Source organism: Blastocystis sp. subtype 4, assembly GCF_000743755.1.
Source record: "Blastocystis sp. subtype 4 strain WR1 chromosome Unknown seqid_0059, whole genome shotgun sequence".
Taxonomy (NCBI): Eukaryota; class Bigyra; order Opalinata; family Blastocystidae; genus Blastocystis; species Blastocystis sp. subtype 4.
Genome location: NW_014569488.1, coordinates 17,386 through 43,300, shown reverse-complemented (window position 1 = coordinate 43,300; position 25,915 = coordinate 17,386). Strand labels below are relative to the sequence as shown.

The following is a 25,915-nucleotide window of genomic DNA, read 5'->3' as shown; positions in this document are numbered from 1 at the left end:
CGACGAATTGCGAAAGGAACGCAAAGAACATAGAGACCAATTAAAGCAATTGGAATACACATGAGAAGAGTAACAGCATGATAAGAATATTCTGGTTTCCAATGGTGAATCCATCCCGATAGCAAAGGACCAAGACCCAGACCATACATTCCAGACATAACACAATAGAGGCCAGCAGGATTCTTTGTGAAGAGAATGACAGCAAGAGCAGAAGGACCATCATCTAATGCTCCAACTAAACTCGTTCCAAGGAATTGAGTGATCATAATTAACCAGAATTTGTCAGTGAAAGCAGTACCAACACAACCCAAAATGTTGACAACAAAAGCAAGAATAAATGGAGTCTTGAATCCAACATATTGAATCATAATTGCCCAAATGAGATATGAGAATTGACCCATACTTTCGAGGGCTCCATACTCTACATATGTTAGATTCAGATCTGTTTTCATGAGAGGATACGTTACAGACCTTATTGTATCTACGAGTCCATTAGCTATCAGACAAACAAAGAGAGTAACTGCTAGAAGCCAGAAGGCAGTCTTTTCGATATAGTGTTCTCTTCTGAAGGGACAGCTACTTTAGTTTCAGTGTTGTTATTACTGGACTCGACAGGAGCAATAGTTGACGTATTTTCACTCATGGAGACGGGAAAAAGAATTCCGGAATAATATGAACAGAAACACTAATAAGATAGAGGAACAGTATTGTGGGGATCCCAAAGAATCGAACTACAGGATTCCAGTGTGTAAAGGTAATATCCCTGTTTCTGGATCATATGGCAACTAATAATTAATTGCAATCCATAAAATGAGGAGACATAGGGTTACGGAATAATCACAACAGTAGTTCGAATTCCCGCGGGGATGAAATAAGCGTCCAATGATCCATTTCCATCAATATCGACTTGTTTTCAAAATATAGCCGTGAGTCTTTCATTCTTAAGTAGAATAATCTATGAATCAAGTTTCTTCCGGTCAGAGTTCCATATTGTCCCAACAAATGCAGGGAAATAGTAATGCCGCTGGTAAGTCCATTTTGAGTTAGGGATTTCTGTTCTAATGGTATTTAGATCACCTTGTTGTGATGCCAGAGCAAATGCCTTATATGAGTAGATAGTTCTCTGTATTTGTGATATTTAGTGCCACCGAACATTTCCATCAGTATGGGAAACGGAATAGCAACACAACGGACTAATCTTGTTCCCCTACAACAACAACCAAACGGGATGAATATCATTTCTTATACAGACGGAGGAATTTCTCAGACTATTTCTGCAGATGGAAGTGTCAATGCCACCATTAGTCCTTCTGTTGTGACCTATCCCTTTATTACTGTTTCGATTTTGTACGATTCATTAGTTGTAGAATGAAGGAATGGCCTTTCATCCTGATATGCCAGTAAGCCTTGTGGTATATATGACAAAATGGGTTGAATAAATAGGCAATGGATCGTGTTGAACCAGTGAGTGATGTCCAGGATTACCAGACTCATCATTCGTTCTCATCTAACACTCCTACAATCAGTTTGAAACCTCCAAAACGTACTATGAGTGCATATATCTGTTTCAGTCGTAAAGTGTAAGTATGAAGTATGATTCCGTTATATTCAGATTTAACGAAGTTCGAGCAAGTATTCCTGGTCAACCCAAGCAGAGCGAGATATTTAGTGCAATAGCAAGTCGTTGGGCGAAGATGTCTGCCGAAGAAAAGAAACCTTATGTGGATGAAGCAGCTGAAGACAAACGACGCAGGAAAGTGGAAGAACAACGTTATAATCACTTAAGAAGAGAGATTGAGAAGAATTACGAAGTTGGGAATGGATCAATCCTGAGATTGATTGGAACTCAAAACTGTCATAACGCAATGAGAAACATTTTCAAAGAGAAAGACGCTTCACATTTAGCATGTCTTCTGTTATCACTGAATAAGTTTGATTTGAAGAGTACGATTGCGACTTTGCAAGATGCTTATCGTGTGATATCAACAGAGGTTACTGTAGAGATTATAAGGATGAATGATGCTTAGACTTTGATTGAAAAGGAAGGAGAATTGCATGAAGAGTTACTTTCTCTAAACGGAATAAGATATGCCCTTCCATTAACGGAAATTGAGCCAACGACATCTTCATCAGGGTATTATTGTTTGATATCTGTCATGGTAGATCTCATTCCTATCGATGTCCTGTGACTGGCTGTAACAAGTATAAATGGATTTAGTAGACTGATTTATAGAGTATTCAACTGGCGTAGTAATCTGAATGTTCATCTTCGGACACATGATACACATCGCAGTCGAGATTTCATATGTCCTGAACCTGATTGTGGGAAAGCCTTTTACGATATGCAGCATCTTAAACAACATCAGCAAACACATAATCGAAGCACCGTACTCATTCTCCAATAATTGTGATTAGACTTACTCCTGTCCTTTCCCTGGTTGTAGTAAGAAGTATTCAACACAAGGAGGTCTGCAATTACATATAAAGAGCCATCATCAGGTTGAGATTTGTAATTGAATTGATATTTAGATTGATAAGAAATATAAGTGTGATGTATTGGGATGCGAAAAAGCATTTGTCCGAAGAACCGACTTGAAAATTCATAAGTTACGTGTCCACACTGATGTGAAACCACATGCATGCACGTTTCCTTCTTGTGATAAGGTGATGTTGAGAATCGGTAATAATGGGTAGAGTTATGTGTCATTATCGGAACTGAATCGTCATATGCAGACACATAAGTATATGAATGAACAAAATGTACCTAATGTTGTTTTATGAATTGTTTGTTAAGGACCTTCCATATTTTGTACGGAAACAGAGGATGTGATTCCCTTAAGGGTAAATGAATTTCACCTGATTAGAAGTAATACGGATAAAAGCCACATTTCCGCACATTTTCTGATTGTACCATTATTTCACCAGTAATATCAGGTAATCAGCAATTTTTAATATGTATAGTCTTCTCTTACGTCTGAGAAACAAAGATACACAAATCCAGAAGAATCGCGGAAATGATCCATTGAATAATGATCATGCATTAATGTGTTCATTATATTGTTCTCACTGACTGCAGTTTCTTTCTCTGACAATGGGAGAAGATCTAAGAACTAGAAAATGCAGTTCATGTAAACTTGTTTTGCCTTCACTTTTGTTTCGTAATGAAAATACCTCTTTCTATTACAAGACGTGCCTCCCATGCCGCTACAAGAAGAGACTGAAATATTACTGTTGGAATTACATGTTATATTGATTCCTAGCAACATTGTCAAATATACCCTTATATAAACGAGATCATGGCGACTCCTTTATCGACGCTGACTTATCTATCACTACTGGCGACAAAGATGATAGTGAATCCTCACATGATTCATTTCAGAATGTATCATCTCCAGCTATTGTAAAACCTGTTGTTCCATATGCCAAGTGGATTATATGTAATGAGGTACAAGACACTCGTGTCTTTATTGCCTCTGCAGTTCTCACCCCTGTCACTCTTGACAAGTATGTTGGTAACTCTAGGAAATATTCAACTGTACCATAGCTGATTATATTCGGTCGTTTCAATACTGTATATGCTATCTCACATGCTTCCCTGTTTGATTTTCCACGATTGTTGTAATTTGTTTGTTGTAACGACAACAGAACTATAAACGACTTAATAACCAAGAAGGTGAACAGCATCAGCAATTAACGCCTTTCCTTGGACAGTTTTTGTTACCTTTTCCTTTTTCGACTTTTTCTCCTTCTTTTCCTTCTTAGCTTTCTTCTCCGATGGGGCTGCTTTCACCTTTCTCTTCATTTCTACATTCAATTCATCCTATTTCATTGTACCTAAACGCAAGTGACTCAAGCACACTTTTAATTCCTTCTGCTTCTCTTCGTTCACCTTATTCAATACAATGGGAGCATCATCAGGTTTTAGCTTCGACTACAATCATATCCTCATTCCAATCCTACAACAACAGATTTCCATACATTCTGATCCTCCTTTGACATCTTGCCAATCAACACATTCACCATTCGTTTTCCTGTAGAACAACTCAAAAACAGACGCAGAAGAGTCTCTACAGACAGCTTCAACAATGGTAAGCAAACAACACTGCAATACGGATCATCCAACAACATGCCCTCCAGAATATACTGTGCATTTGACTCGTTGATCTTGACTCGTCCTCCCTCCTTCTCAATCGCTAACGCCTTCTCTATAAATACTGACATCGATTTCTCCTCATCTGTCACCAAGTGTAATACATGCTGCAAAATGGAAATAACACAGTCTAGACACGCTTCCTCATATGTATGAGTGCGACGACATGCATTCAACATTTGAAGCAAAATACCGCGATTATTCGAATTAAATAAAATCTCTAATTGATCTCGTAATATTTCAAATGCACTCTTCACCAAAGACGAATCAGTAATACGAGCGAGGAACATCTGAACGACATAATTGCTTCGTGGATTGCTACTGTAATCCAACAGCTGAGGTAGAACACATGTGCTAAAGAGACGGTTGACTGTTTCTTCTGAACATCCTCGAATGAGCACCTCAGCAGAACGAGAACCATTGGCATCAATCATAAGATCTTTGAGAAGACGTTGTGACCGTTCTTCATCCTCAATTTCTAGCAGGATATGAGCCAATTTCTCTCGCTGATCCTGAGGAAGATGTGCCATCAGAAGTTGAACAATGAAACAGCTGTATTTGTTCTTGAGAAGATACTCTCGATCTGTTGGTTCCAGCTCAGCTATACCGAAGAGAATCATACTTCGAGCTTCATCGAAGGCTTCTGCAAGAATCGGATTTGCCTATAAATAATAAGAGAAGAGAATAACCACTTTTGACTTTACAGAACCCTTCTCGGTGTGTTTCTTGATATCTCCATAACGATGAGGACAGCCCATCAAAATACATAACAAATAGCGAAGTACATGAGATCCATTCACATCTGTGCAGATTGTAGTGAGTTGACCCAAAATCCCCTCAACGAAAAGATTGATCAAGGTACTCAATGGCTCAAGAGGTTCTCCATCGGGGCGTTGTTGCAATGGATTTGCTAGTTCATCCAATGACTCACTCAAATACTTGTTTGTCTCCTGAAGAGCTGTTTGCATTACATGCGAAGCATACGTTTGAGTAAACATATGAACAGCAAAATCTACGTCATTATGAACGAAATACCAGTCTTACCCTTCGAATACGACAAGAAGAGGCGAATCTGATCTCGACTGCAACTTTCAAGAATTGACTGGATTACAAAACTCGATTTCTTATTCGATGCCAAACTTACTTCAGTACCTCGCAACTCTTCGTTAATATTGTTAATAAGGATTCGTTTCTCCTCAAGATCCGAAGTATTGTTCAAAACTCCTTGAATTTGCAAGATGTAACGAAGTTCTTCTTCTGTTGCATGACGAGGACGTCGTGTGCGACTATGAACTAAGGAGGGAGTATATAATCCATTTACATCTTTTCTTCGGACATTGATAACAAACAAATGTACTTTGGTTCCATAACCAGTTTATAATTGTAATCATTATCTTGTTTAAATGAGGTCATCTATACTTCAGTCATTTAGTTCACTTCTACCTTCTTTCGCTTTACTAAATCCTGTAGTAACAACTCCATCAATTCTTCGGGCATCCCATAATACTCTGAATCTCATCTTCCCATCCAAATCTCACCTTGATCACTGTAATCAATATCTTCTACTAATTCATGAGCCTGGATGAGATTTGTCGTTCCCATGTTCACTAACTATCTACTCACTAATGACTGAAATGATTTACACTAGTATATATAAGGTCGCCAAACTCTTTTACAGACTTTCGAAAAACATATGCCTGAGATCGCTGTGAACTGCCAATCCAAAAAGCATGACCGTGTTGTACCATATAGTCAATGATTCCTTGACGTAATTCCATAGGAGCTTCACCTACAAATGAACAATATATACATCGATCAACGATTTATTTGGGGATTCGAAAACAAACGACAACCCTGTAAAGAAATGGTCCATGTCTTCTCCATCAAAACAAAAGCCACTAATAGATCTGCCCAGACTCTGTACTGCGCTTCTTGGTTTTCTTTTACTTGAACTCTTCAGTTAAACAAATGCATCAATAATACGAGTATAGAGGGGGATAAGTTTTGAGTTGAATCGGATTTGTCGGATTTCTCCACGATTCCATTTTGACACTGTTTTCTGCGTGAAGTAAAGAAAGATCCGACTCCCGCGGTATTTCGTTATTATTGACAAACGGGAAGATCCATACATGGTCTTATCATTTGAACGGCATGTACGGTTGTCGTCTTGCCTTGATTTTGCAACTCTTTTTGTAGGAATGAACAGGAATAGTGATGGGTAGTATATCATTTTGTTCCATTCCCTATTGGGAACAAAAGGTGTATAGTTTAGGAGACAAGATCAATCATTCTTATATCACCAATGTTGGTTATAAAGTGGATTTGTGTTTTGTAGCTTCTGGATAATCTGAATAGGGTTAATAACTATACAGAATCATCTCTGGCATTTCATAATTGTCTTTTGTCAAAAGAGAGTGTCGTATCTTCTGAATGTCTGGTTTAATGTTAGATAAGATGTATTATTAGTGCTACACCCTTTTCAGTATTGTTTGGAGTCATTGCGATGCTTATGGTTCTCTTTTTTCTTGTGTATACACTGTTACGACTAGCAAATTATGTAGGTATCGTTTATGTACCTCCATAAATAGCTTCCAACTCATAATGAAAGTCGGAAACGGATAACTGGATATGATAAACTTGACAATCTCACCTACATTATCATGGGCTTTACAACAGGAGTTATTTTGGTTGGTTTGGTTTATGTAACTGGTGGATATATAAGTGGTTTTATCTATTCTATGGCTTCTCAAATCAATTCTGCAGTAGTAGATACTAATCGAACGAGTTTGTTTACCCAGAAACTCATCCAAATTCATCAACAGGCAGGTGAGAAAACCAACGTTACAAAGCGATGTCTTAAGTGAATTCTATTATATTTTTGTTATTTCTAGAGATTATGATCTGGTTTTGGAGTCTAAGTATCTGATCAGGCTATTTATGGAGGTTTGTATTGCTATATTGCATGATTCACAGTATAACGACTTATGGGGTTCTGTTAAGCAATTACTAGAAGAAAAGGTGTTTCCAACGTACTTCTTAACAATTCTTCTGATTGTTAGTCGTTGTAAATGGAACTGTACCGTTTGTTCATCATGTGATAATCTGTTGGTTAGAGTAGATATGAAGTTGGTTCCAATTCTATCAACATTCGAGGTATATACAAACAGTGTAAAAAAATAGAATTAGAATGAGATCTAGAGTCAGCTGTATTTAGAGGCATTGAATTTAACAGATGTGGAGATAATGAAAGAAACAACGATTCTTAAGTATTAGATTCTTTGAATACTAAACTCTAGAAATTATTCTGAATTACTTACACAAATCAATGAACTACTAATTCATCATAGTTACGGATATAGTAGATATGATGCATCGGTTCTTCGTTGGCTTCGTATTGATTCTATAATTGATTTGATATTGGTTGTACTTCCAACACTTATTGTTATTCTATCATTTACCATTGCTATTTCAATATCGATCTGGAAATTCTACAAGCATACTGTTTCTTCTCCCACTTGTATCATTCTTTCTGTACATATTTTCTCTTTCTATTGATAAGACTTTTCCAATCATTATTTTATCCATCATTAGTGCTGCCTTTCTAAGTATTCAAATTCCATTCTTAAATCTTTCTATTTCAAGTTCCATTCATTTCATCTAATTCATTGTAGATTGTGTGGCAATATCTTCATTCACTCACTCAGCTTTCATTCCAGCGTCCAAAACAGAATTTTATCGTATTCACATTTCATTCACTCTAATTTAGTACTTCAAGACTATGTCCGTGATATTTCAACATTGCAAGAGATTCCCTTCTATTCAGATGTACTGCAGTTATTCTCAAAGAATCCATATCAGCAATCTCACAGATCTTTGATAACAAAAATTCTAAATTTACATGACTATCTCAGCAGTGTATGCATGATGATTTGATGTTATTCAGACCATTCTCTATAATGCCGATGCATTTGTAGAAGAGAGTAAAATTCGGTCTTCTACCGTTTTCAAGCATCTCCAAAGTCTCATGTATGAATCTGTGGGTGGAGTTCAAATCTATGCAAATACGAGTTGATTCTCTTGATTCTCGGTTATGGATAGTGTTAGCAACGTGTACAGAAGATGAAGTCTGTGATCCTCGACACAATGGATCAGGCCTACGATATGTGGAAAAGACATATCAGGATCCTGCTTGTCCAGAATTGAATGAGTTGATTCGAACTGAGTGGTTAGCAGCTTGTATCATGGAGAAGGGTCAAATAGAAATAACTGAATGGCGCAATAGAATGAATACTCTGGAGGTTCAATTAAATGAATTGAATAGAAACATGCTTCCACTCATTCAAAATGCTCTTGTCCGTAATGTACTCTAAGTTCATTACTAGAATCGCTTTCCAGAGATTTCGCAAACCTGTTTTTCGGATTTGGAAGAGTATTTAAACACTTCACTCTCTTATGATTGTGGTCATGGAAACTGTGAATTTATGAATGATATTAGTAACCACTTCACAGAATACAATTGTTCATTCCTTGTATCTATTGTTTCCTTTTTCTTCCTTCTTGATGCGTAGTTTGTACTTACAATTGTTTTAGTGATTCTAACAATGATTATATCGTTACTCTATGTAACTTTATACAAAGGAACTGATGATTAGGTAACTGCTTTCTGTAACTTTGCAAAGCAGATCAACTATCGTTGTTTAGAAGATGATATGCAACTTCGGGTAATGGCAATTGTGGAACGAAGTGCAAGTAAGACTGATGGTGAATTTTGAAGAATAGAACAGAAAGAAGAATAATAGTTAGTTGGAATTTGCTTGTTTGAGTTAATGTTTGTTTAGAAGCTGATAATTGACAAGGATTTCGTTCATCCAATCATTTTGTTCTAGATACAAACCGTTGTTTTTTCGATAGATAATACTTCGAGAGAGTCTACAAAGCGGCCTTCTATTTCAACTTGGAATCGGTTTCAGTTCTACCTCTGTCAGAAGTGTCTTTTCTTTTAGTGCTGTTTTCTGCATTCCCAGATGCATTTTGCCTTAATTAATATGATGTCATTGTGTTTACTTTTTCTGTACATCGCATTTATCTTTTAGTGATATTTAGTTGCGTTCTTGCAATTTGTGTAGATTCTCCTTCTCTCGACATTAACGATCTGTTAACAAATGTTTGCAGAGCTGTTTGATGTTAATGATATAGAGAACAATTGAAGCATTTGACTTACTGGAGTCAAATCGAATCGATGAGGCTGAAAATGCCCTCGATAGTGTGTTAATATATGCGAAAATATCCAATACTACCATTTCCACAGTGGGGCCCTTCTTCTAAACTGAGGTGTAGAGTCTCTTTTCATCATTGCGGTGGTCTTCGTGGTACCGACTGCATTCTGTAATAGCCAGAAAACGAGGAAATGTGTCTGCAGCTGCTGATTATCTCGAATCAGCGTGCTCTATTCTTGAATCCATTCCTGGAGTGAATGTATATTGATAGTGACCTCGGATAATTCATAGATTAATAAGGTTATAGCTTGTCATTACGAATTGGTATCTTTGTTAGCGAATAGTGGTGAATTGGATCGTGCATTGCGCCTAAAGTCAGCTCTTTTTGAAAAACCTTTCTTTGATAGCGAAGCCTGGGAGCATGCAAATCGGCGCTAGTAACTGAAATGATTTGTTTTGATCCGTAGTTCTCATTTGGAAGCAAAAGAGTTGGTCTATATCAATCAACATATTGATAAATTGCTTCACATAACGTCTCTCTATCTTACCTCTCCATCAAGTTGTAATTCGCAACTTCAACAATTACTTGCGTTATGTACTCCACACTCTTTTTTCTGTAGTCTATGCAATTTTGCAGTGAATATTACTCAATCCTGTCAACAGTTGGAACCATGCATGATTGACATTCTAGGGATCTATCTTGTTATAACCGAACTCGTCAATCTCTCTTTAAATTCATTCCTAACTCATCATTCAAAATCCAGTATGAAGTGTTATTCAAAATTGACATTCTCACATCGATTCTCTCTTCGACTCTTTCTGATTATTCCGAGCCCTATGAATCTTCCTCTTCTCGTATAGTGTTTATTGAGCGAATTGGTTTCTCTTTGTGAGAGATGAATTGGCAAGTAACGCATAGGATTGCAATGGCTTTCAGTACAGTTCTCTATCTGAATCGATCAGTGATCCTGCGGGCATGGTCAAAACCACAAGTTCATCCTGAACCAGTAGTGAAGGAAAAGAAAGGGAAGAGGAAGGGAAAGAAGACTGGGAAGGTGGAGAGTGGAGTAGAGAATCGGAAAGTGGAGAATGGAAAGGGAGTGGAGAGTAGGAAGGTGGTGGAGAAGGATCGAAGAGTCGAGAATGGTAAGAAAGTGGAGAATGGAAAGACAGAGAAGTTGATAAAGAACAAGAAATCAGAGTTAGACAAAGCTGCAATAGAATCTGTGGCAGAAATGATACAAAACCCTATAGAGCCAGAACCACTAGTGAGTAGTCCAACCAATCTGATAACAGAGAGGAGAAATGATAGGATAATTGAAGAGGCTGTTAAGAGTGATACAGAGAAGATAGAGGTTGAGACGAGAGAAAAGTCATTGGAGAATGGTAGTCAGAACCAGAAGGAGCTAAATGTTTCCTCTATGGAAAATGCAGCAGGAATGGAGTTACTTTCAAATGATACAATTGCGCCAATTGCGCCAAATGTGTCAGATACACCGGTGATGAAAATGGAGTCAACGATCCCAGACACGTCAATGGTGAGAGTTGCTCCCGATGCACCAACTGCCGAATTTGCGTCATCTGGGGTTCCACCATTTAAACGATCATCAACCCCTTCTTCAACAGATTCGAACCAACAGGTTGATCACATTCATCATTCGCCATCTCACTCACGAGGATGGCAATCTGATCTTTCATCTCAATTCCCGTTACATTCGCCTTCATTCCCTTCAGGGCGTGCGCAACGACGACCTCACCAACACACTCCTCCACCACAACCTGACGTGGTTCCCATCGTTCAGAAACTCCCACGGTTTTCGAATTATGGCGTTACGTTCAGTATGTGTTATAAGAGTACTTCTCCGAATGACTCTGTATTTGTGCTTTTACGATCATTGCCTCCTCAAGTGGATTCACAGGGAGCCGAGCGAGTGATGGTAGGCAATCGGAGTATCTTTGGCTGGAAACTATGTGAAGGTGAGCGAATGACATGGTCTAGAGAGTTGATGATTGAAGTGAAGAATGGAATGAAGCGATCAATCAGTACTCCATCATTAGCAGCTATGCGTAAGTAGTGAATGAATGTGATGAGTATGTGTGATGAGTGTGACGAATTGTGATGATTGACTGTCCTGTTACCAATATGTTCTCTTCATACACTAACCATTCAGATTCCTCTGATCCAGACATGTCTCTCTCCCATTTTCGTTATCGATTTGCCATCCGAGTCAAGCGGCGTTATTCCTACAAATGGTGTCTCAGTTGTTGGATCATCCGAGACATTTACTCACTCCTTACGGAAGCTTCAACTACACATGTTCAACTTCCTGTTGATCAACCAATCTTCCCACACATGGATAATAGTGATCCTCACAGTTACGGATCAGAATGGGATTCAGAGGATGAAATCGTAATGGGAGAACAGAATACGATTGTCAGCGTATCCTCAGCAGCTGAAATGAAAACGAAGCACCAGCAATCAGGCAAAGGTGTGGAGCATAATCGAACAGAAAGCACTTTGAGTCAGCAGTCTGTCAATTCATTGATGAGTGTATACAGTTCAAATGACGAGAATACTGTACCAACAAATAGACATGCGGTGTCTGGAAATCCAGCAGTATCTCAACCTGTTCTGTATCCATTTGTAATGCCATATTCCATGCCTGTATTCCCTATGCCACAAACAGAACCAGTTTTAGATCATGATTCTGGTGAGGGCACTCAAGGTGGATATCCTGTGATGATCAATCAAATGCCCGTAATTCCAATCTATCCTCAAGGAACAGATATGAATACTAATTATCTACCCTATATGAATCAAATGGGAATCATGTACTATCCTTCCGTACCAATGAATTCAATGGGAAATGATCAGAATCATGTTTCTGATCAGGAAACAAAGAATCAGTATGTATAGTCTCTTTCCGTATTTGTTACACAAACAACAATATATAGGCTGAAGGTTAAAAGGACGAGTAAGAAGAACTCCGTATTCATCATAATGAAACAGACTTAAGCAACGATCACAGAAGAAAAATGGTGAGGATGAAACAAGGATATCATTTGTCACACATTCTGTAGCTTCATGTGTTCCACAGACACTGCAGTTCTTATGATAATCGATTCTCTGTGAGTGATTTATCCTATTCACACATACATTGCGTATCCGCAGAGGGAAATCAGATAGATGGAGAGAATGATTGGAAGAGAAGGTAATATCGGGCGTTGATGGAGTTACATTCAGAGAATAGTAAAAAACATTTGCAACTGAAAAACGATGTTCTGAATAGGTTGTTGATTTGTCTGTGGACAAGAACAGATAATCATGGTACAAGCGAAGAGTCAAGTATTGTTAAGAATCTTAGAAAGACTAAAATCAAGGATATATTCGAAAAACTATTTTGGCGAGCGTTTTCACATCTTAATGCATGTTCATCAAGTTTGGGGCTAGAGATGATCAAACCATTCAACTATTCACAAAGATTGTTTCAACCATATGGCTAAACAATTAGGTAATGGTTCTGATTTCATGTCAATTTTGGTTGACTCCTTCCCATCCACAAAACACACACCATCTATATAAAACATATAAGAATACTCTTCGGATTCATTGACCATCGTAGGAAATAGAAACGAAGCAAAATCATGCAATGTATACGAAGAAGGGATAAAAACTGTTTCTTTCACTGCATCATCTTCACTAAGAGTTACTAACATGGAAATCACACTTACAACCGAATCTCGAGAACAACCATATGACTTGAAGACTCATTCTCTGACGGAATAAATGTCTTAGGAACGTAGTATTCTACTGGGATCTTAACATCTGGGAGATTAACAGTGATCGACTCTGGAAAGAACGATTTCAATACCCTAAACATCATTGAATACATTTGCACATACTTATTCTCTTCGATTACATCTTCATAAATGCTCCTATAAGATTTTTGAATGGCTAATAAGACTTCGTTGTCCCCCGGACTTGATCTTTGCGCTTTTGAACGATATTTCCATCCATCCATTGCCTTAGCTGTGAGATTCTCCACCATCATATCAATCGTTTCTTCTTCACTCATTGTCATTCCTTCTGTACTATAAATCAAAGAGACATCAATTTTGACACCTAATAGAATTGTTTTCCGACACATCTGTTAACAGATCATCGAGCGACTTCAAAATACCTTCAACACGATTTCCAAAGTCTGAAATCGCAATCTCTTGCATCGACGATTCGGATTCAGAATTATTGTTTTGTTGTGTTTCTTCGATTATCCTTTTCATCTGATTTTTACTTCCATGGAAAGCGATTCAGATGCTTTGGTACAACGAACTACAACAAAACAACGGAAACGTATCAAATCTGTAGTTTCATGCTCATTTTGTGACCTTAAGCTTATTCGTGAACGTCAACTATGTATTGATTATCATCGGACTGGTTCGTGTCGTTTTGGCGAAAACTGCAAATACCGTCATGGAGAGTCTTGATTTGAGATATGTTTCATTGGTTAGAACCACTACTGAGACAAAGGACTTACTAAATGGATTGCTGAAAACAAAATGTCAGGCTGTTATGAGAGAGCAAAACAGTCAATTGAAGTGCCTAAAAGATAGGGACAAATTACTTCAGGATCTTTCTGCTGTCTTTGACGATCGACAAATCACACTCTCACTATATTCTCCATGCTTACAACAATATACTCGTCTCTTTGTGAAACGATTAGAACATGATCGGTGTGTTGATCAGTACATTCTCCTTCATTTCAATGGTGTTTGCATTATGGGACTTGCAGAATCTCATTTCTTTATTCGAAATCATCTTCAGATTCAATCACTTCAGTATGGGGTATTTGTTACATTCGTCTATTATTTTAGGTCACTCGACAACACAAAACGATTACATCATGTGCTGTAACAGGGAAATCGAAGAAAGGAGGAATATGGCTTGATGAAGATGATACTGTGTGTACTCTAACTTCTACAACCGGTGAAATTGTTTCTGTTGTTGCTGGCATCCGAGGTCGTTTACTGGAGCTCAATGAGTCTCTCTCACAGAATCTCAATTTGATAACGGAGAAGGTACCATTTCATGATTGAGTTGAATGTAGAATGCAACGAAGGGTTATATCTGTATAATTCAACCCAAACAGGTTGATATGGAATACCTTGTGAATAATCTGTTATCGATGGAGGAGTATATTCAATCGCTCTTATAGCTCCATTGATGGATTTGGTATAAGTGGTAATATTTGTTTAGTAACGAAGTGTAATTCTGTAATACAGAAGGATGTACAAATGTAGCTAACTGTTTCAATGTGTCCAGAATCAAATGGGTGTCAACACTTGTTACTTATATACACAAATCGTTGATTTCTGAGAACAACATATGATCATTAGGAGCTAAAGAATATTAGTCAGACTAACAAAATCTTAATAGATCCGAAGTAGTATAGTGGTTAAGTATTTCCGCCTGTCACGCGGACGACCGGGGTTCGATTCCCCGCTTCGGAGATTTCTTTTTCAAAATACATATTAATGGATCATCTCTCTGTAGAAGTAATGGACTCTTTTAAAAAGAGTGATGATCTTTCATTTGATGATGGAGTGAGTTCTGGAGGAGGAGATGAGGAGGATCAAACACTAGAGATTTTCCTTTTTCAGTTTATTGGCGAAGTGGATGCTGGTTTTTAATGTAATTAGTAGATTCTCAAAGCTGATGCATTGGATCGGAGCAAACTATCGAAACGGATGCTTAAGAAATTGGCGTTGGTTGAATCCTATGTCAAAGAAGCTAGTACTCTCCTCAGTGAGAATTGACGTGCATAGACTTTTCAGATTCAGATTCTCAAGGGTCTGAATTAGACCAACGTACTGTTAACTTCCTTGATAGTATCAATACACTTGTAGTCACCGGGGGTAAGAGAGAGTCTCTTCGGCTCGACTCAGAAAGTGTTTATGAACCTGAAATTCCTGTTTTTGACCAAGGCAATGCGATTGCTGCTGATCTTGACTCTGTTTCGCATTCTACTGTTTCTACACAGTCTACATTGATCAGTCAAGGTGATGACGACAGTTCGTATGGGTTGATCATTAACTCTCATTCGATAGTCTTCACAGTCAGTTGTCAACATCTTCGGAGGACGAAGCGAATAACACAGCAATTCCTCGCTCTCATATCATTGAATCGGCTCTTGTCCGTCAACCGGATTCGCGTGATTCTGTTGCTGTTTATCGTTTCCTTAGCACAATTGGTCATGAAAATCCTGTTCCTTCTGTTTTTGATCCATCAGGAGCAGGTGTTGATTTCTTTCTATTACCAGTATTCTACACACCACGAATATGTGGATGTGCGCCTGAAACTGCAATTCAAGTGAAGCCTAATGCATACATCGCAGATAGATATTTAGTGATCCGCCAACTTGGTAAAGCCACTTTCTCTGTAACAGTAGAATGTATTGATATGCGTGGCGATGTCAATAACCGTCTATGTCTGAAAGTATGGGTATTGTTGTGCTTTGAAGTAGATCATTCGAAATGGTGACTTTTTCTTTGATCAGTCTTTAGATGAGATTCGTGTTCTTCGGTATTTGAATGGAATGAAAGGAAGTGAATGTGCACATATTCTTCAGTTATACGATTTCTTCTATAATAAGCGTCATTTGATGATTGTGATGGAAGTACAGAGTTTTCCTTTTTTTAGACATAGCTTCTTCAAGACAACTTGTACGAATTCATGTGTTCTCTTGATCGCAATCCCTTGCTTCCAGAATATTTCACATTAAATAGGATTGCTGTTATTCTTAAACAAGTACTCGAAGCTCTTGAATTCATTCACATGCACAACATTATTCATTGTGATTTGAAGCCTGAGAATATTTTGATATCTGATAAGAAAAAGTATTGAACATTAGGTATTCCTGAAATCTAGAGCTCAAATCAAACTTGTGGATTTTGGTGGAGCCAATTTCGCTAGTAGTCTCCAGTCTGCTTCATCTCATCAGTTCTATATCCAGAGTCGATCCTACAGAGCACCTGAAATCATATTAGGAATTGATTTTGACGAACGAATTGACATCTGGTCACTCGGATGTATCGCTGCGGAATTGTTCACACATTCACTACTATTTGACAATTCCTCTGTCGGATCCTTGCTTACTTCAGCTTCTGCTATCATTGGTGAGATTCCTATGTTTATGATCCAAGCGGCTGGACTGAAGGTCAGTCAGCGAGGAGACACCATGAGTGTACACTTAAAGCAGGGAGAAGTATGGACTCTGAATCCATGTCGAAAAGATTTGAATGTTGAATTAGAGTGTGATTGCCCTGAGTTTGTGGATTTCGTGAGTATGCTTTTGCAGTGGGATCCTGCACAACGACCTACAGCAGCACAGGCCTTACAACATCCATTCATTCGACAATTCGCTTCATGTTCTGATTATGAAGGTGATTTAGATTCTTGCTAACAAACATGTTTCTTATTCAAAGTATTGCTGTCGGATTTCTTTAAAATTCTATATGTCACTTACTGATACAGAGATACATCGTACAATTCACTTGCCATTTTAGCAATCGGTGCAGTAACTCCATGATACGTACGTGCATTATCCATGATTAATTTTACATCCTTGTCCATTTCCTCAATCGATTCGTAAGCATTATCTTTGATCTTGTTCTATCGATTATTCCCAGGTAGATCTTGTACACCAATATCCGTTAGACTCATTGGAACTGATACCTTCTCAAAGTAGTCTTCCATCTTGCATTCTTTCAAATATCTGGTTGTTAATCGCTATCAATCATTCCATCAATTTATATTCACAGGCTTAAAGGGGTTATCTCCATAATATCCATCCCATGACTTGTTTATCAATGCATACAAGATATCTTGTAATCGTTTTGTAAACTAAATAAAATGCAATAGTAGTCACTACATCAGACGAAAATGGGTTTTGTGTTCCTGAACGAGCTCTCTTCATTTGCAGATCACGTCTTGACCCAATCCCATGAGAAAATTGGGACTACATATCATTTCTATAGAAAACTATTTACAATAAAAGGTGTCATTCGTTTGATGTGAGAGGGATTTCCTCGAATTGTCTTCAAATACTCTTTCTGTTCAGGTCCTAAAGTTTGGTGATCAATTACTGGCATTTTCATATCTGAAACTGTAGAAATACCTTCACTTCACAGACTTCGAAGTTGCTTACCTATACCCTTGGAATCACCAACTAGAAATGTTAGCATATCTCGATTTTCTCGGTATTCCTTCCCTAAAAACGGAAGGAAGGAGAGATCATTCTACAGATGATTTGCACATTCTAATGGTTACCACTGGCTTGTACATCGTTTGGATATTCTCCAGATGAAACATTTCCAACAAGGATGGTTCTCCCATGATTCCTATGAGAATTGGCCCAAATTTAAATATTATACAACAAACAATACTCTGAGTTCAACTACTTACAGACCTGAGTCCTGCAGTAAATGAAGTAGGCCCAGACCCAGGACCACAGGAATCCGAGGAAGAAAGAAGCACAAACCAACTGGACAACACCACAAATGATAACCATAATGTTGGACTTATCAACGGCACCACCAATTATAGTTCCCAGTCCTATTCTATGAATTCAAACGTCTATCACCTACCAGGAATGAAGATGTTCAGAATCACACACACAAGACGAAGGGTATCGTCCTTGACAACAGGAATATGGAACAAATCATTAATACTCATTTTCAACTAATCAGTAGCCTATTAAACCTATTATGGTGTTTTATTCCAGGGAAAAATGTCATGGGGAGTTAGGGACGCGAATGTCAATTCAGCCAATGATTTGAATAGATGTCAAATTGGTTGTATTCTGTTTCTAGAACACTGTGACACCTTTAAATCTTGATATAATTAAAAACTACTTCTCTAGTACATATTTTCAATTTAAAAAAGTGTAGATTCGCACGACTCCGGAAAATCTTGAATAAACAGTAATAAGAATAATACTCTAAGATATAAAACAATTCTTTAAAGCGAGTGATGAGTTATTTAGACACTCTTCACAGAACCACTTTCCCTATAGACTCAGACTATCACTCAATGGATACAGTTGGAAGGGGTTCTGCATGTCCATTCAAACACGACACATGATAGACTTCGTTGCACGAACTACAGAGAAGAAAGGCTCGGTCTTTGTCATCCCTCTGACAAACCTATTATCAAGCTCCAAACTAATGACTACTTTGCACCTATTATTTTGCTTAGTACGATCAGCTGATAAGTTAAATTTCACAAGACAATCCGCTTCCATGTCTTCCATTACTCGTGACTTTCGATTTGTAATCTATTTCTTATTCTACTCCCTTTCCCTTACTTCAAACATGATGTCGTCACGAGATCGTAGGACCCAGTAACTGTTAATCAAATCCACAACGAAGAATTGGTCATCCATATCACTACATCTCATATACTCATCCTAGCACATACACTAGCAAATGTTTGTGACTCAGCGGATCAAATGCCAACACCTCACACACCCGCCACTTTTCATCTGCAAATAGATTTAATAGAATTCCAATTAAATAGGCTCCGTTTGTATAGATACAGCAGTTACAGATAAAGCAGGAAGAGGGGCACTACTTCTTATCAACAATCAACATCCAAACTGTATGGATCGCATCGGAGTATAAGTTGCCATCACACATCAAACATTTTGTCACTTCTTCCCCTCGATGTGATAATACAGACTCATTCACGCGTTTCTGAAGAATCTCGGATCCCTGTGGGTACTCCTTCATCGTGGTCGGAATCGACTTCAACATTGCTCGAAGTTCCTCTTCTGTCGCCTATTCATTACTCCTCAAATCAACACATCACTGGATTATTCCGGAAATACTCACTATTTTGGGTGTGTTGTTTCAATAGCGTTAGCCATGCATCAGCAGAATCAGCCTGTTGGGAGAGGCATTCATCCATCCACACCTTCTCCCTCACATCCACAGCCTGTTTCAATAAGCAGGCCGCAGTGAATGCCCGAACCGCTGGGATGCGCTCTTCATCACCTCGATAGAGCAGGTTCAATCGAGGTTGGCGGAAAGCCTGAGACGATCGCAAGGACTTCTGAATACGTGTACTCAGCATTGTACGAGGACCTATACATGACAATTCCCGCGGGAATATACGATTTAGAATAAGACGAGAGAAAAGTGATTCGATGGGATTCTGAAGCCTGTAAACTGTAGATCTGCGAAGTGATAGACTGTCAAGCTTCATTTCTTGGATAGCCTGACTGTCAGAAATCCTAGGGATTTCCTCATGAGGAATATCGGCAGGTTTCGATGGTAGCATATGGCGACCCACGGGACCCAAAAGTTCAAACCACTCCGTGAATGTCTTGACTTGCAGACGATCAGACCCAAGCATCTCCCACTTCTCAAGTACTACTTCCTTTGACTCTTCTGACATTCCTTCCACATTTCCAGAATTTGAGGGTATTTTGGTCCCTACAATACGTTGAGAGGCTGCAAGAGCACGTTCGTAATCATTTCCTGTGACAAAGAGTGAAGTAGGAATGGATCCCAGGTAGGCAATAAACGGATCATTCTCTAACATACCTCCTTCCTCTCGAATCAGTTGCTGGAGTCTCGTTACATTAATAAATACTGGATGAGAATTCCCGCGGGTACGAATCAGCATATCGTCAGGACCAACCTTCATCCGTTGGATCATTCTCGAGGTCACCGTCCTGTGACTGCGACCTGGAGTCTCCTCCACATTTCGTTCCTCTGTTTCTTTCCACTCCTCTTCATCCATGGATTCATCCTCTGTCTCCACCTCTGAATCCAAGTCTTTCTTCTTGGAGGAGACAGGTGCTGGTGGTGACGGTGGGGTCTGCGGTGATGGTGCAGGCGATGAGGGCAGGCTAGGTACTTGCTCTGGCTCTACGACTGGCACTCGTTCTGGTGTTGAGACTGATGTCTGTTCAGGCACAGACTCTTCTAATTCTGGTACTGGCTGCGACTGGGACAATATCGTAGGTCTATTAGGCTTTGCTGGCGAGATCTGTTTGGATGCTGGTACAAGAGCAGTGAACGTAATCGTCATGATTTCTTGAATGACAGAAATACCATCAGCCGTAGTAACCCATGGAGCCAAAGAATACTTGTCAGCTGATAAAACTAGATATGAGCAGCCCTTTAAATTCTAACTATGCCGAGTGGTATCCCATCGTGGTGGTCTCTGTTTTCGTCGCATCATTTGAATAACAGCTTGTCGGAGAGATTGAATAACTGAGTGAGTTGTTTGGAGTTCATTAACATAGCCTGCATGTAGCGATGAGAGAAGAGATTGGACATGAGAGAGACGTAAAGATAAGGAAAGGAGTGAGGTAAGAGAAGTTGTGATGAAGGACGGATACAGAATGCCCGTCAATGGATCAGGTTGAAAACCAGTTGGTATATGATTAGGACAGAATAATACAAGCTTTAGATTAAACGACAAAACTCCCACTTACTCCATTCTTGGTACAATAGTATACCATATGTTGTCGATTCAAACAACCTAAGTGAAAGACCTATTATTCATGATTGCATTCTAGTACTCACACGACTACATCCCCTAACACTACAACGTACGAAGGATCCTGTTCTCTTCTCACAGACTTGACATCGATATCGATTACCTCCTAACAGGCCCAAACACTCACTAGGCGGTAACACGAACTGAACAAATGTTCGTAAGTATGACTCAATGCGATAGTTCGAATCTTTAGCAAAAACACTCCCTTGAAGATGATACACGACACCTCGGAGTAAGAGACCACATCGTTTGTGGATCCAAAGTCCATCAGTTGTGAGAACCAAATAACCATCTGAATCACCACACAATAAGCAGTGTTCTGATGGTTGCTGATAGGATGAATATGAACGGATTGATGAAGAAAGAGATACTGAACGAGATGCTATGGATCGACTTGTTGAAATCTTTCCATGGACCTCCATTCCTTGTCCTTGCAAACACCGAAGACATACAAAGTCTATGCATGAGTCTCTCTTATCACCCATTCTACATTTGATATTCTGCCATTCCAATAATGGCTCATAATCATTCATATCAAAGCAGACATCATGAATTGAACAACCACACACACAACACATCCAGAAACAACCTCGTTCTCCTTCTTTCAGTACTACTGCATCGGGTTGCGTTGGATTCACAAGGATATCTGTCAAACCCTCATTGATAGAATCAATTATATCACAGGCAGCAGAAGAGTCTACAGTATCTGAAGAGACAGTAGGAGAATGCATGATCACTTGCGTCTTGTCAGAATTCTCTCTCAAAGCAGCATCTATTCCCATTGGAGGACAGAAATAGCCATAATTACAGACATGACAGATCAAATGGTATTTGTTGGGTAATTGACTAATATTAGGAGTATTTTTTGCATTCCCTAAATTCATTAGTTTTTCTGCAAATGAATCCGTCAATAGTGTATTCTGGCGTTGTCGATTCCGTTGTACACACTGTTCTAATTGCTTGAATTCTGAGTATCCATAGAGCTGACAATGGTGAATACAGTATGAAAGAGTGTGTTGATCACTACCACCATTATACTGGGAGGATGAACAGATATGAATCAGTCCTCCCGCATAGAAATGACACATCAAATGATAAGAACGATTACATCCACGATGGGAACATCGGAGTGTGAGTCCTTCCGATACACGACAATACATACATAACCCTCCTGTGATCGATGTAGGAGTGGATACATGAGCAGGAGGCATGATTGGAGTTGGTAACAAACCATAAGATGCAGCTTGGGATGCCAGAGGTTCAGGAATGGAGGCAGAGATGGTAATCGTCGTGGTAGAATGAAGTTCGAGAGAAGACGAAAGATAACACGATAACAATTGTGTTGGTGAACGAGTACGACATGAATATGCAGCTGGAATCTTATGAAAGCAAGCACGTAACTCGAATTGAGACTGAGTTACATTCGAGGGAGTTTCATCAGATGTGATCACTTCACTAACAGAATCGGTACGGAAAAAGGTTCGGACCACGGATGATTTGACATATGATTGTAATGGGCCTTCTTCCTATCGCTTATTCTTCTCATAATTCATTACATATTCAGTCCCTGGATTTACCATAAATAGTCCCGAATAATGACATTCTAAAGCAGGAGCAGCTACAGCCATTGTAACGAAGTCAACAATGCTGCCTCCTGGTGTGAGGAAGCTACAGCCAAGATGAGAGAACAGAGGCTGACCATCGGATCCTACCGAGATCAGTCTAAAGAACCCATCTCGCCCTGAGCAAATGCAACATGAAACAGAACCTGAAGGACCTAGTTGTAAGCGTACTGAAGATTCATACACGTTGATAAGAAGGAACAACGATCACATAGAAACGGTTCCGTTGAAAATGAAACTCCCGCACATTGACAATGAATTTGAATATTGCATTGAACACAAGTTAATGTGTCCTCATCTGTTAATATATCAAAGCAAGCAGCACAACGACGAATCTTATGATTTGAGACAACTCTGTTGTATCCATGAATGAATCGAAGAAGCGTCTTCCGATATAACTCATATCGCTCATAGTGAGCTTGAATATGCTCACTAATCATCACCTATTCTCCATCTCATTCAATTCTCTTACAATTGCTGTTCCTTCGTCTGATTCAGCTAACTTCGTTAATAAACCTACTTTCTCCCAATTCTTGGCATGTAAAATACCATACAATTTCTGTCATGTCAATAATAAACTTGATTCTTACTTGTAAATTGCGTATTTCAAAACACATAGGATCATTAGCACCGCCTGCAATAGCATGATTAGTAGGTGTGACTCGAATTGTGTGTATACCCACAAAGAGAGGAAACATGGCTGGATCTACAAATGGTTGTGTGTGAAAACGACCATGTGACTGTTGAGAGAATTCAATACGACCTCGAGTACATTCTACTATCATTCATCTCTCTGCTAAACCTACTATTGCTCTGACGACAGATCTCCTCCTCCCAAAAAAGAATATGATCCATCCCCTGTCCTTCTGGTTGGTGTCTGGAAGTCATTCTTACCCCAAACAATTACGTTTGCAAAATATATGTCACTTCAGCAGACAAAGACCCTTGTATCAGGACTCTTTCCATTAACCTTACTCATCTCTCTTACGTTACAAAACGCACATTATTACGGCTAATCCAAGATGAGAGTTCTAATGTATTTGGATACGATGCTATATCATCATTTTGGTATTCCCAAATTATCCCTCTTTTTGACCCTCCATATCCATGTCGTGATGAGGTTGCATACGATGGCACATCCATGAACAATGGTTGACAATTCACATTTTTGTAGAAATGCCAGAATGCAGATTCTCTGGACGAGAAGTATGCATCTTCAATCTCTTGAATAATACTTCGAATATTCAGATGACTACTGCGAGTTTCAGTCTTTTTTACCTCCTTCTCTGTGTTATCTATTCGTGCACGACGAGGTGGACGTCCCACTCGCCGAAACCGCTTATGGGAACGTCTAGGAGTCTCAATAGAGCGAATATCATATGGACGGTTGTTGAGACGTGGAGGATCCAACGAAGTGTCGGAAGATGAAGAGAGTCGAGTCGACCGAACCTCTGGTGAATAGACACTGAGAAGGGATGGAAGAAAGAGATTGCAAGCATCAAGACAGATTTCATAGACATGAGGGAAGGCCGAATAGATGGTTGTTCGATCAGAAAGGAAGGAAGACGTATGTTGAAGACATACAATCTGAGGTTTACGACAAGGACTCTGAAAATGAGTAAAACAGAATAAACTCACTAAGCGTTCAACGACATAACTACAACAGACACTCTTAGCATGTCGAATGCAGATAGGATGAACAACGAAACTGCACTGAGGATGACTAAAAACTAACATGATTCTCAATCAGTACCAGCAACGAATAGATTCTCCTAAGATTGGGTTATTACATAAGGAACACTGTTGATTTGGAATCAGAGGAAGTGGAGTTACCACTTCAGCTAACATCGAAGGAACGATAGTAAAAAGTTCAGCACGAGTAATAAGTGCGTTTTGAATATCAACAGAAGGAGGCATGCGAATACCATCATTCCGGAGAGACATAAGCAATAACGTCAGAATCTGATTACTCTTCACAAAACGGACATTTGGCAATAACTCGGCACAGAGAACATGTAACCACTTTCCAACACCGTTCGAGATACACGGATCCGAAGTTCTCTTGGAATGACAAAACCTCACAAGTAACTACTCGCTTACATAGTGCACATACTGGATATTTCTGATTTGCTGTGCAAGCGTAACAAAGCCAAGGACTTTTCGCATCACAGATTCCATAGCAAAAACGATGGACAGTGATCCCACAAGAGTAGCAACGAACCAACACATCAGAATGAGTCTCCGGCTGTTGACAAATACTATAAGTCACAAATATCACAAATGGATACTCACAAACAAATTCCTGAATATCCCCTTGTTTCATACGATAAGGAAAAGGCAACTACTGCAAGAGAATAATCCGATCAATGAAAATGTACGAACAAAGACAGACAACGAATACTAACTGTTTAACATACAAATCAATCGAATACAATACGGATTAAGGATACAAATCCAAAAGAAGTCAGAAGCAGCCCTATTGATCTTTCAAAGACTCCGAAAATACACGAAAATCTTTCAATAACCTAGAGGACCGCTAGATTCTGTTGCCACAGAAATGCTCCTATCACTCCATCATTTCCGCTAGAATTCGTATATAACCGCAATTATTGAAACCGAATCCGAAAATAGCATGACACTCTTTTGAGTAAACAAACAATCGCCATTAGTACTCCGGATTAGTGATCACTCCCTTCTGGAGAATGATATTAGCATACTGAGAGGTTTCACTAGAAGTCACTTGAAACTACTTACTGTACCCAGTGGCAATCACAGCATAACACTTCTTGGCTCTTTCATAGAACTCAAAGCGTTCAACATACTCGACATTGATCTACTCTTCAAACGACTCTCCAATCCTCTACTTCACGATTTTCAGCCTCTGACATAATCTTCACATACTCATCAATTATTGGAATCTCCATATCTTTATCACATTCCATCTTTGCCATCACCTGAGCCTACTAATAATGCGTCCAATTCAATTTAACAGGACAATCCACATATTGGTCAAGAGGCAAGAGTTTGCATATTCCACGCAGAATTCTTGGAATATCATGGCCTACCTATAAAGATCCCGAAGAAACTATACCATCCAAACGGATCAAACCCCCAGGGCAATGACTAGCTATTGAAGCAGCAGGAAAGTTAGCATCGGCAATTACTAGATATAAACCGAGACAAAAATCCGAACCTATCTGATCGGAGTGACCCATCTCCGCAAGAACTTTGAGAAGCTCAGGACTAATACAGCTGGAAACACCTTTTAAAATGGGCATAATAAGAAAGAGAAACGATAATAGAATGTGGATACCACTTAGTAGATTTAGTAGGAGATGTGTCAACAAAATCAAAATAAGAA

At 39.0% G+C, this 25,915-nt stretch overlaps 10 protein-coding genes across 10 annotated transcripts; 4 read left to right on the top strand and 6 right to left on the bottom strand.

The window, feature by feature from the left end:
• Nucleotides 1–957: 957 nt before the first annotated feature.
• On the top strand, nucleotides 958–2,781 carry JH06_1760 (hypothetical protein; the record flags this gene model as incomplete). The annotated part of the gene is made up of 12 exons (XM_014673090.1): nucleotides 958–1,027; nucleotides 1,073–1,111; nucleotides 1,143–1,336; nucleotides 1,368–1,400; nucleotides 1,444–1,580; nucleotides 1,613–1,997; nucleotides 2,028–2,134; nucleotides 2,164–2,202; nucleotides 2,234–2,387; nucleotides 2,416–2,499; nucleotides 2,530–2,664; nucleotides 2,695–2,781. The coding sequence occupies 12 exons, from the start codon at nucleotides 958–960 to the stop codon at nucleotides 2,779–2,781; spliced, it is 1,464 nt and encodes a 487-aa protein (XP_014528576.1).
• An 877-nt stretch (nucleotides 2,782–3,658) lies between these two features.
• Nucleotides 3,659–6,034, bottom strand: JH06_1759 (hypothetical protein; the record flags this gene model as incomplete). Its single annotated transcript, XM_014673089.1, is given in 11 exon segments — nucleotides 3,659–3,804; nucleotides 3,835–3,931; nucleotides 3,979–4,200; nucleotides 4,216–4,812; nucleotides 4,843–5,162; nucleotides 5,195–5,436; nucleotides 5,472–5,563; nucleotides 5,594–5,658; nucleotides 5,689–5,761; nucleotides 5,794–5,939; nucleotides 5,971–6,034. The coding sequence occupies 11 exon segments, from the start codon at nucleotides 6,032–6,034 to the stop codon at nucleotides 3,659–3,661; spliced, it is 2,064 nt and encodes a 687-aa protein (XP_014528575.1).
• A 2,140-nt stretch (nucleotides 6,035–8,174) lies between these two features.
• On the top strand, nucleotides 8,175–8,946 carry JH06_1758 (hypothetical protein; the record flags this gene model as incomplete). Its single annotated transcript, XM_014673088.1, has 6 exons — nucleotides 8,175–8,217; nucleotides 8,249–8,511; nucleotides 8,533–8,679; nucleotides 8,719–8,772; nucleotides 8,803–8,899; nucleotides 8,930–8,946. The coding sequence occupies 6 exons, from the start codon at nucleotides 8,175–8,177 to the stop codon at nucleotides 8,944–8,946; spliced, it is 621 nt and encodes a 206-aa protein (XP_014528574.1).
• Nucleotides 8,947–13,662: 4,716 nt separating this feature from the next.
• JH06_1757 (hypothetical protein) lies at nucleotides 13,663–14,579 on the top strand (the record flags this gene model as incomplete). Its single annotated transcript, XM_014673087.1, has 4 exons — nucleotides 13,663–13,686; nucleotides 13,733–14,209; nucleotides 14,239–14,442; nucleotides 14,472–14,579. 4 exons carry the CDS (start codon nucleotides 13,663–13,665, stop codon nucleotides 14,577–14,579), a joined length of 813 nt encoding a protein of 270 aa, XP_014528573.1.
• Nucleotides 14,580–15,111: 532 nt separating this feature from the next.
• On the top strand, nucleotides 15,112–16,826 carry JH06_1756 (2-hydroxyacid dehydrogenase; the record flags this gene model as incomplete). Its single annotated transcript, XM_014673086.1, has 6 exons — nucleotides 15,112–15,169; nucleotides 15,190–15,439; nucleotides 15,472–15,859; nucleotides 15,888–16,040; nucleotides 16,070–16,260; nucleotides 16,292–16,826. The coding sequence occupies 6 exons, from the start codon at nucleotides 15,112–15,114 to the stop codon at nucleotides 16,824–16,826; spliced, it is 1,575 nt and encodes a 524-aa protein (XP_014528572.1).
• A 59-nt stretch (nucleotides 16,827–16,885) lies between these two features.
• Nucleotides 16,886–17,514, bottom strand: JH06_1755 (hypothetical protein; the record flags this gene model as incomplete). Its single annotated transcript, XM_014673085.1, has 5 exons — nucleotides 16,886–17,035; nucleotides 17,066–17,152; nucleotides 17,183–17,266; nucleotides 17,295–17,381; nucleotides 17,413–17,514. The coding sequence occupies 5 exons, from the start codon at nucleotides 17,512–17,514 to the stop codon at nucleotides 16,886–16,888; spliced, it is 510 nt and encodes a 169-aa protein (XP_014528571.1).
• A 305-nt stretch (nucleotides 17,515–17,819) lies between these two features.
• Nucleotides 17,820–18,097, bottom strand: JH06_1754 (hypothetical protein; the record flags this gene model as incomplete). Its single annotated transcript, XM_014673084.1, has 2 exons — nucleotides 17,820–17,977; nucleotides 18,010–18,097. The coding sequence occupies 2 exons, from the start codon at nucleotides 18,095–18,097 to the stop codon at nucleotides 17,820–17,822; spliced, it is 246 nt and encodes an 81-aa protein (XP_014528570.1).
• Nucleotides 18,098–18,488: 391 nt separating this feature from the next.
• JH06_1753 (hypothetical protein) lies at nucleotides 18,489–20,611 on the bottom strand (the record flags this gene model as incomplete). The annotated part of the gene is made up of 8 exons (XM_014673083.1): nucleotides 18,489–18,567; nucleotides 18,604–18,698; nucleotides 18,729–18,810; nucleotides 18,842–18,990; nucleotides 19,021–19,200; nucleotides 19,232–19,506; nucleotides 19,537–20,532; nucleotides 20,563–20,611. 8 exons carry the CDS (start codon nucleotides 20,609–20,611, stop codon nucleotides 18,489–18,491), a joined length of 1,905 nt encoding a protein of 634 aa, XP_014528569.1.
• A 2,098-nt stretch (nucleotides 20,612–22,709) lies between these two features.
• JH06_1752 (hypothetical protein) lies at nucleotides 22,710–24,732 on the bottom strand (the record flags this gene model as incomplete). Its single annotated transcript, XM_014673082.1, is given in 9 exon segments — nucleotides 22,710–22,986; nucleotides 22,998–23,086; nucleotides 23,109–23,332; nucleotides 23,361–23,431; nucleotides 23,462–23,512; nucleotides 23,543–24,162; nucleotides 24,193–24,277; nucleotides 24,308–24,615; nucleotides 24,655–24,732. The coding sequence occupies 9 exon segments, from the start codon at nucleotides 24,730–24,732 to the stop codon at nucleotides 22,710–22,712; spliced, it is 1,803 nt and encodes a 600-aa protein (XP_014528568.1).
• A 487-nt stretch (nucleotides 24,733–25,219) lies between these two features.
• Nucleotides 25,220–25,832, bottom strand: JH06_1751 (L-fucose mutarotase; the record flags this gene model as incomplete). Its single annotated transcript, XM_014673081.1, is given in 6 exon segments — nucleotides 25,220–25,283; nucleotides 25,314–25,387; nucleotides 25,401–25,514; nucleotides 25,545–25,615; nucleotides 25,664–25,717; nucleotides 25,748–25,832. The coding sequence occupies 6 exon segments, from the start codon at nucleotides 25,830–25,832 to the stop codon at nucleotides 25,220–25,222; spliced, it is 462 nt and encodes a 153-aa protein (XP_014528567.1).
• Between the last annotated feature and the right edge of the window lie 83 nt (nucleotides 25,833–25,915).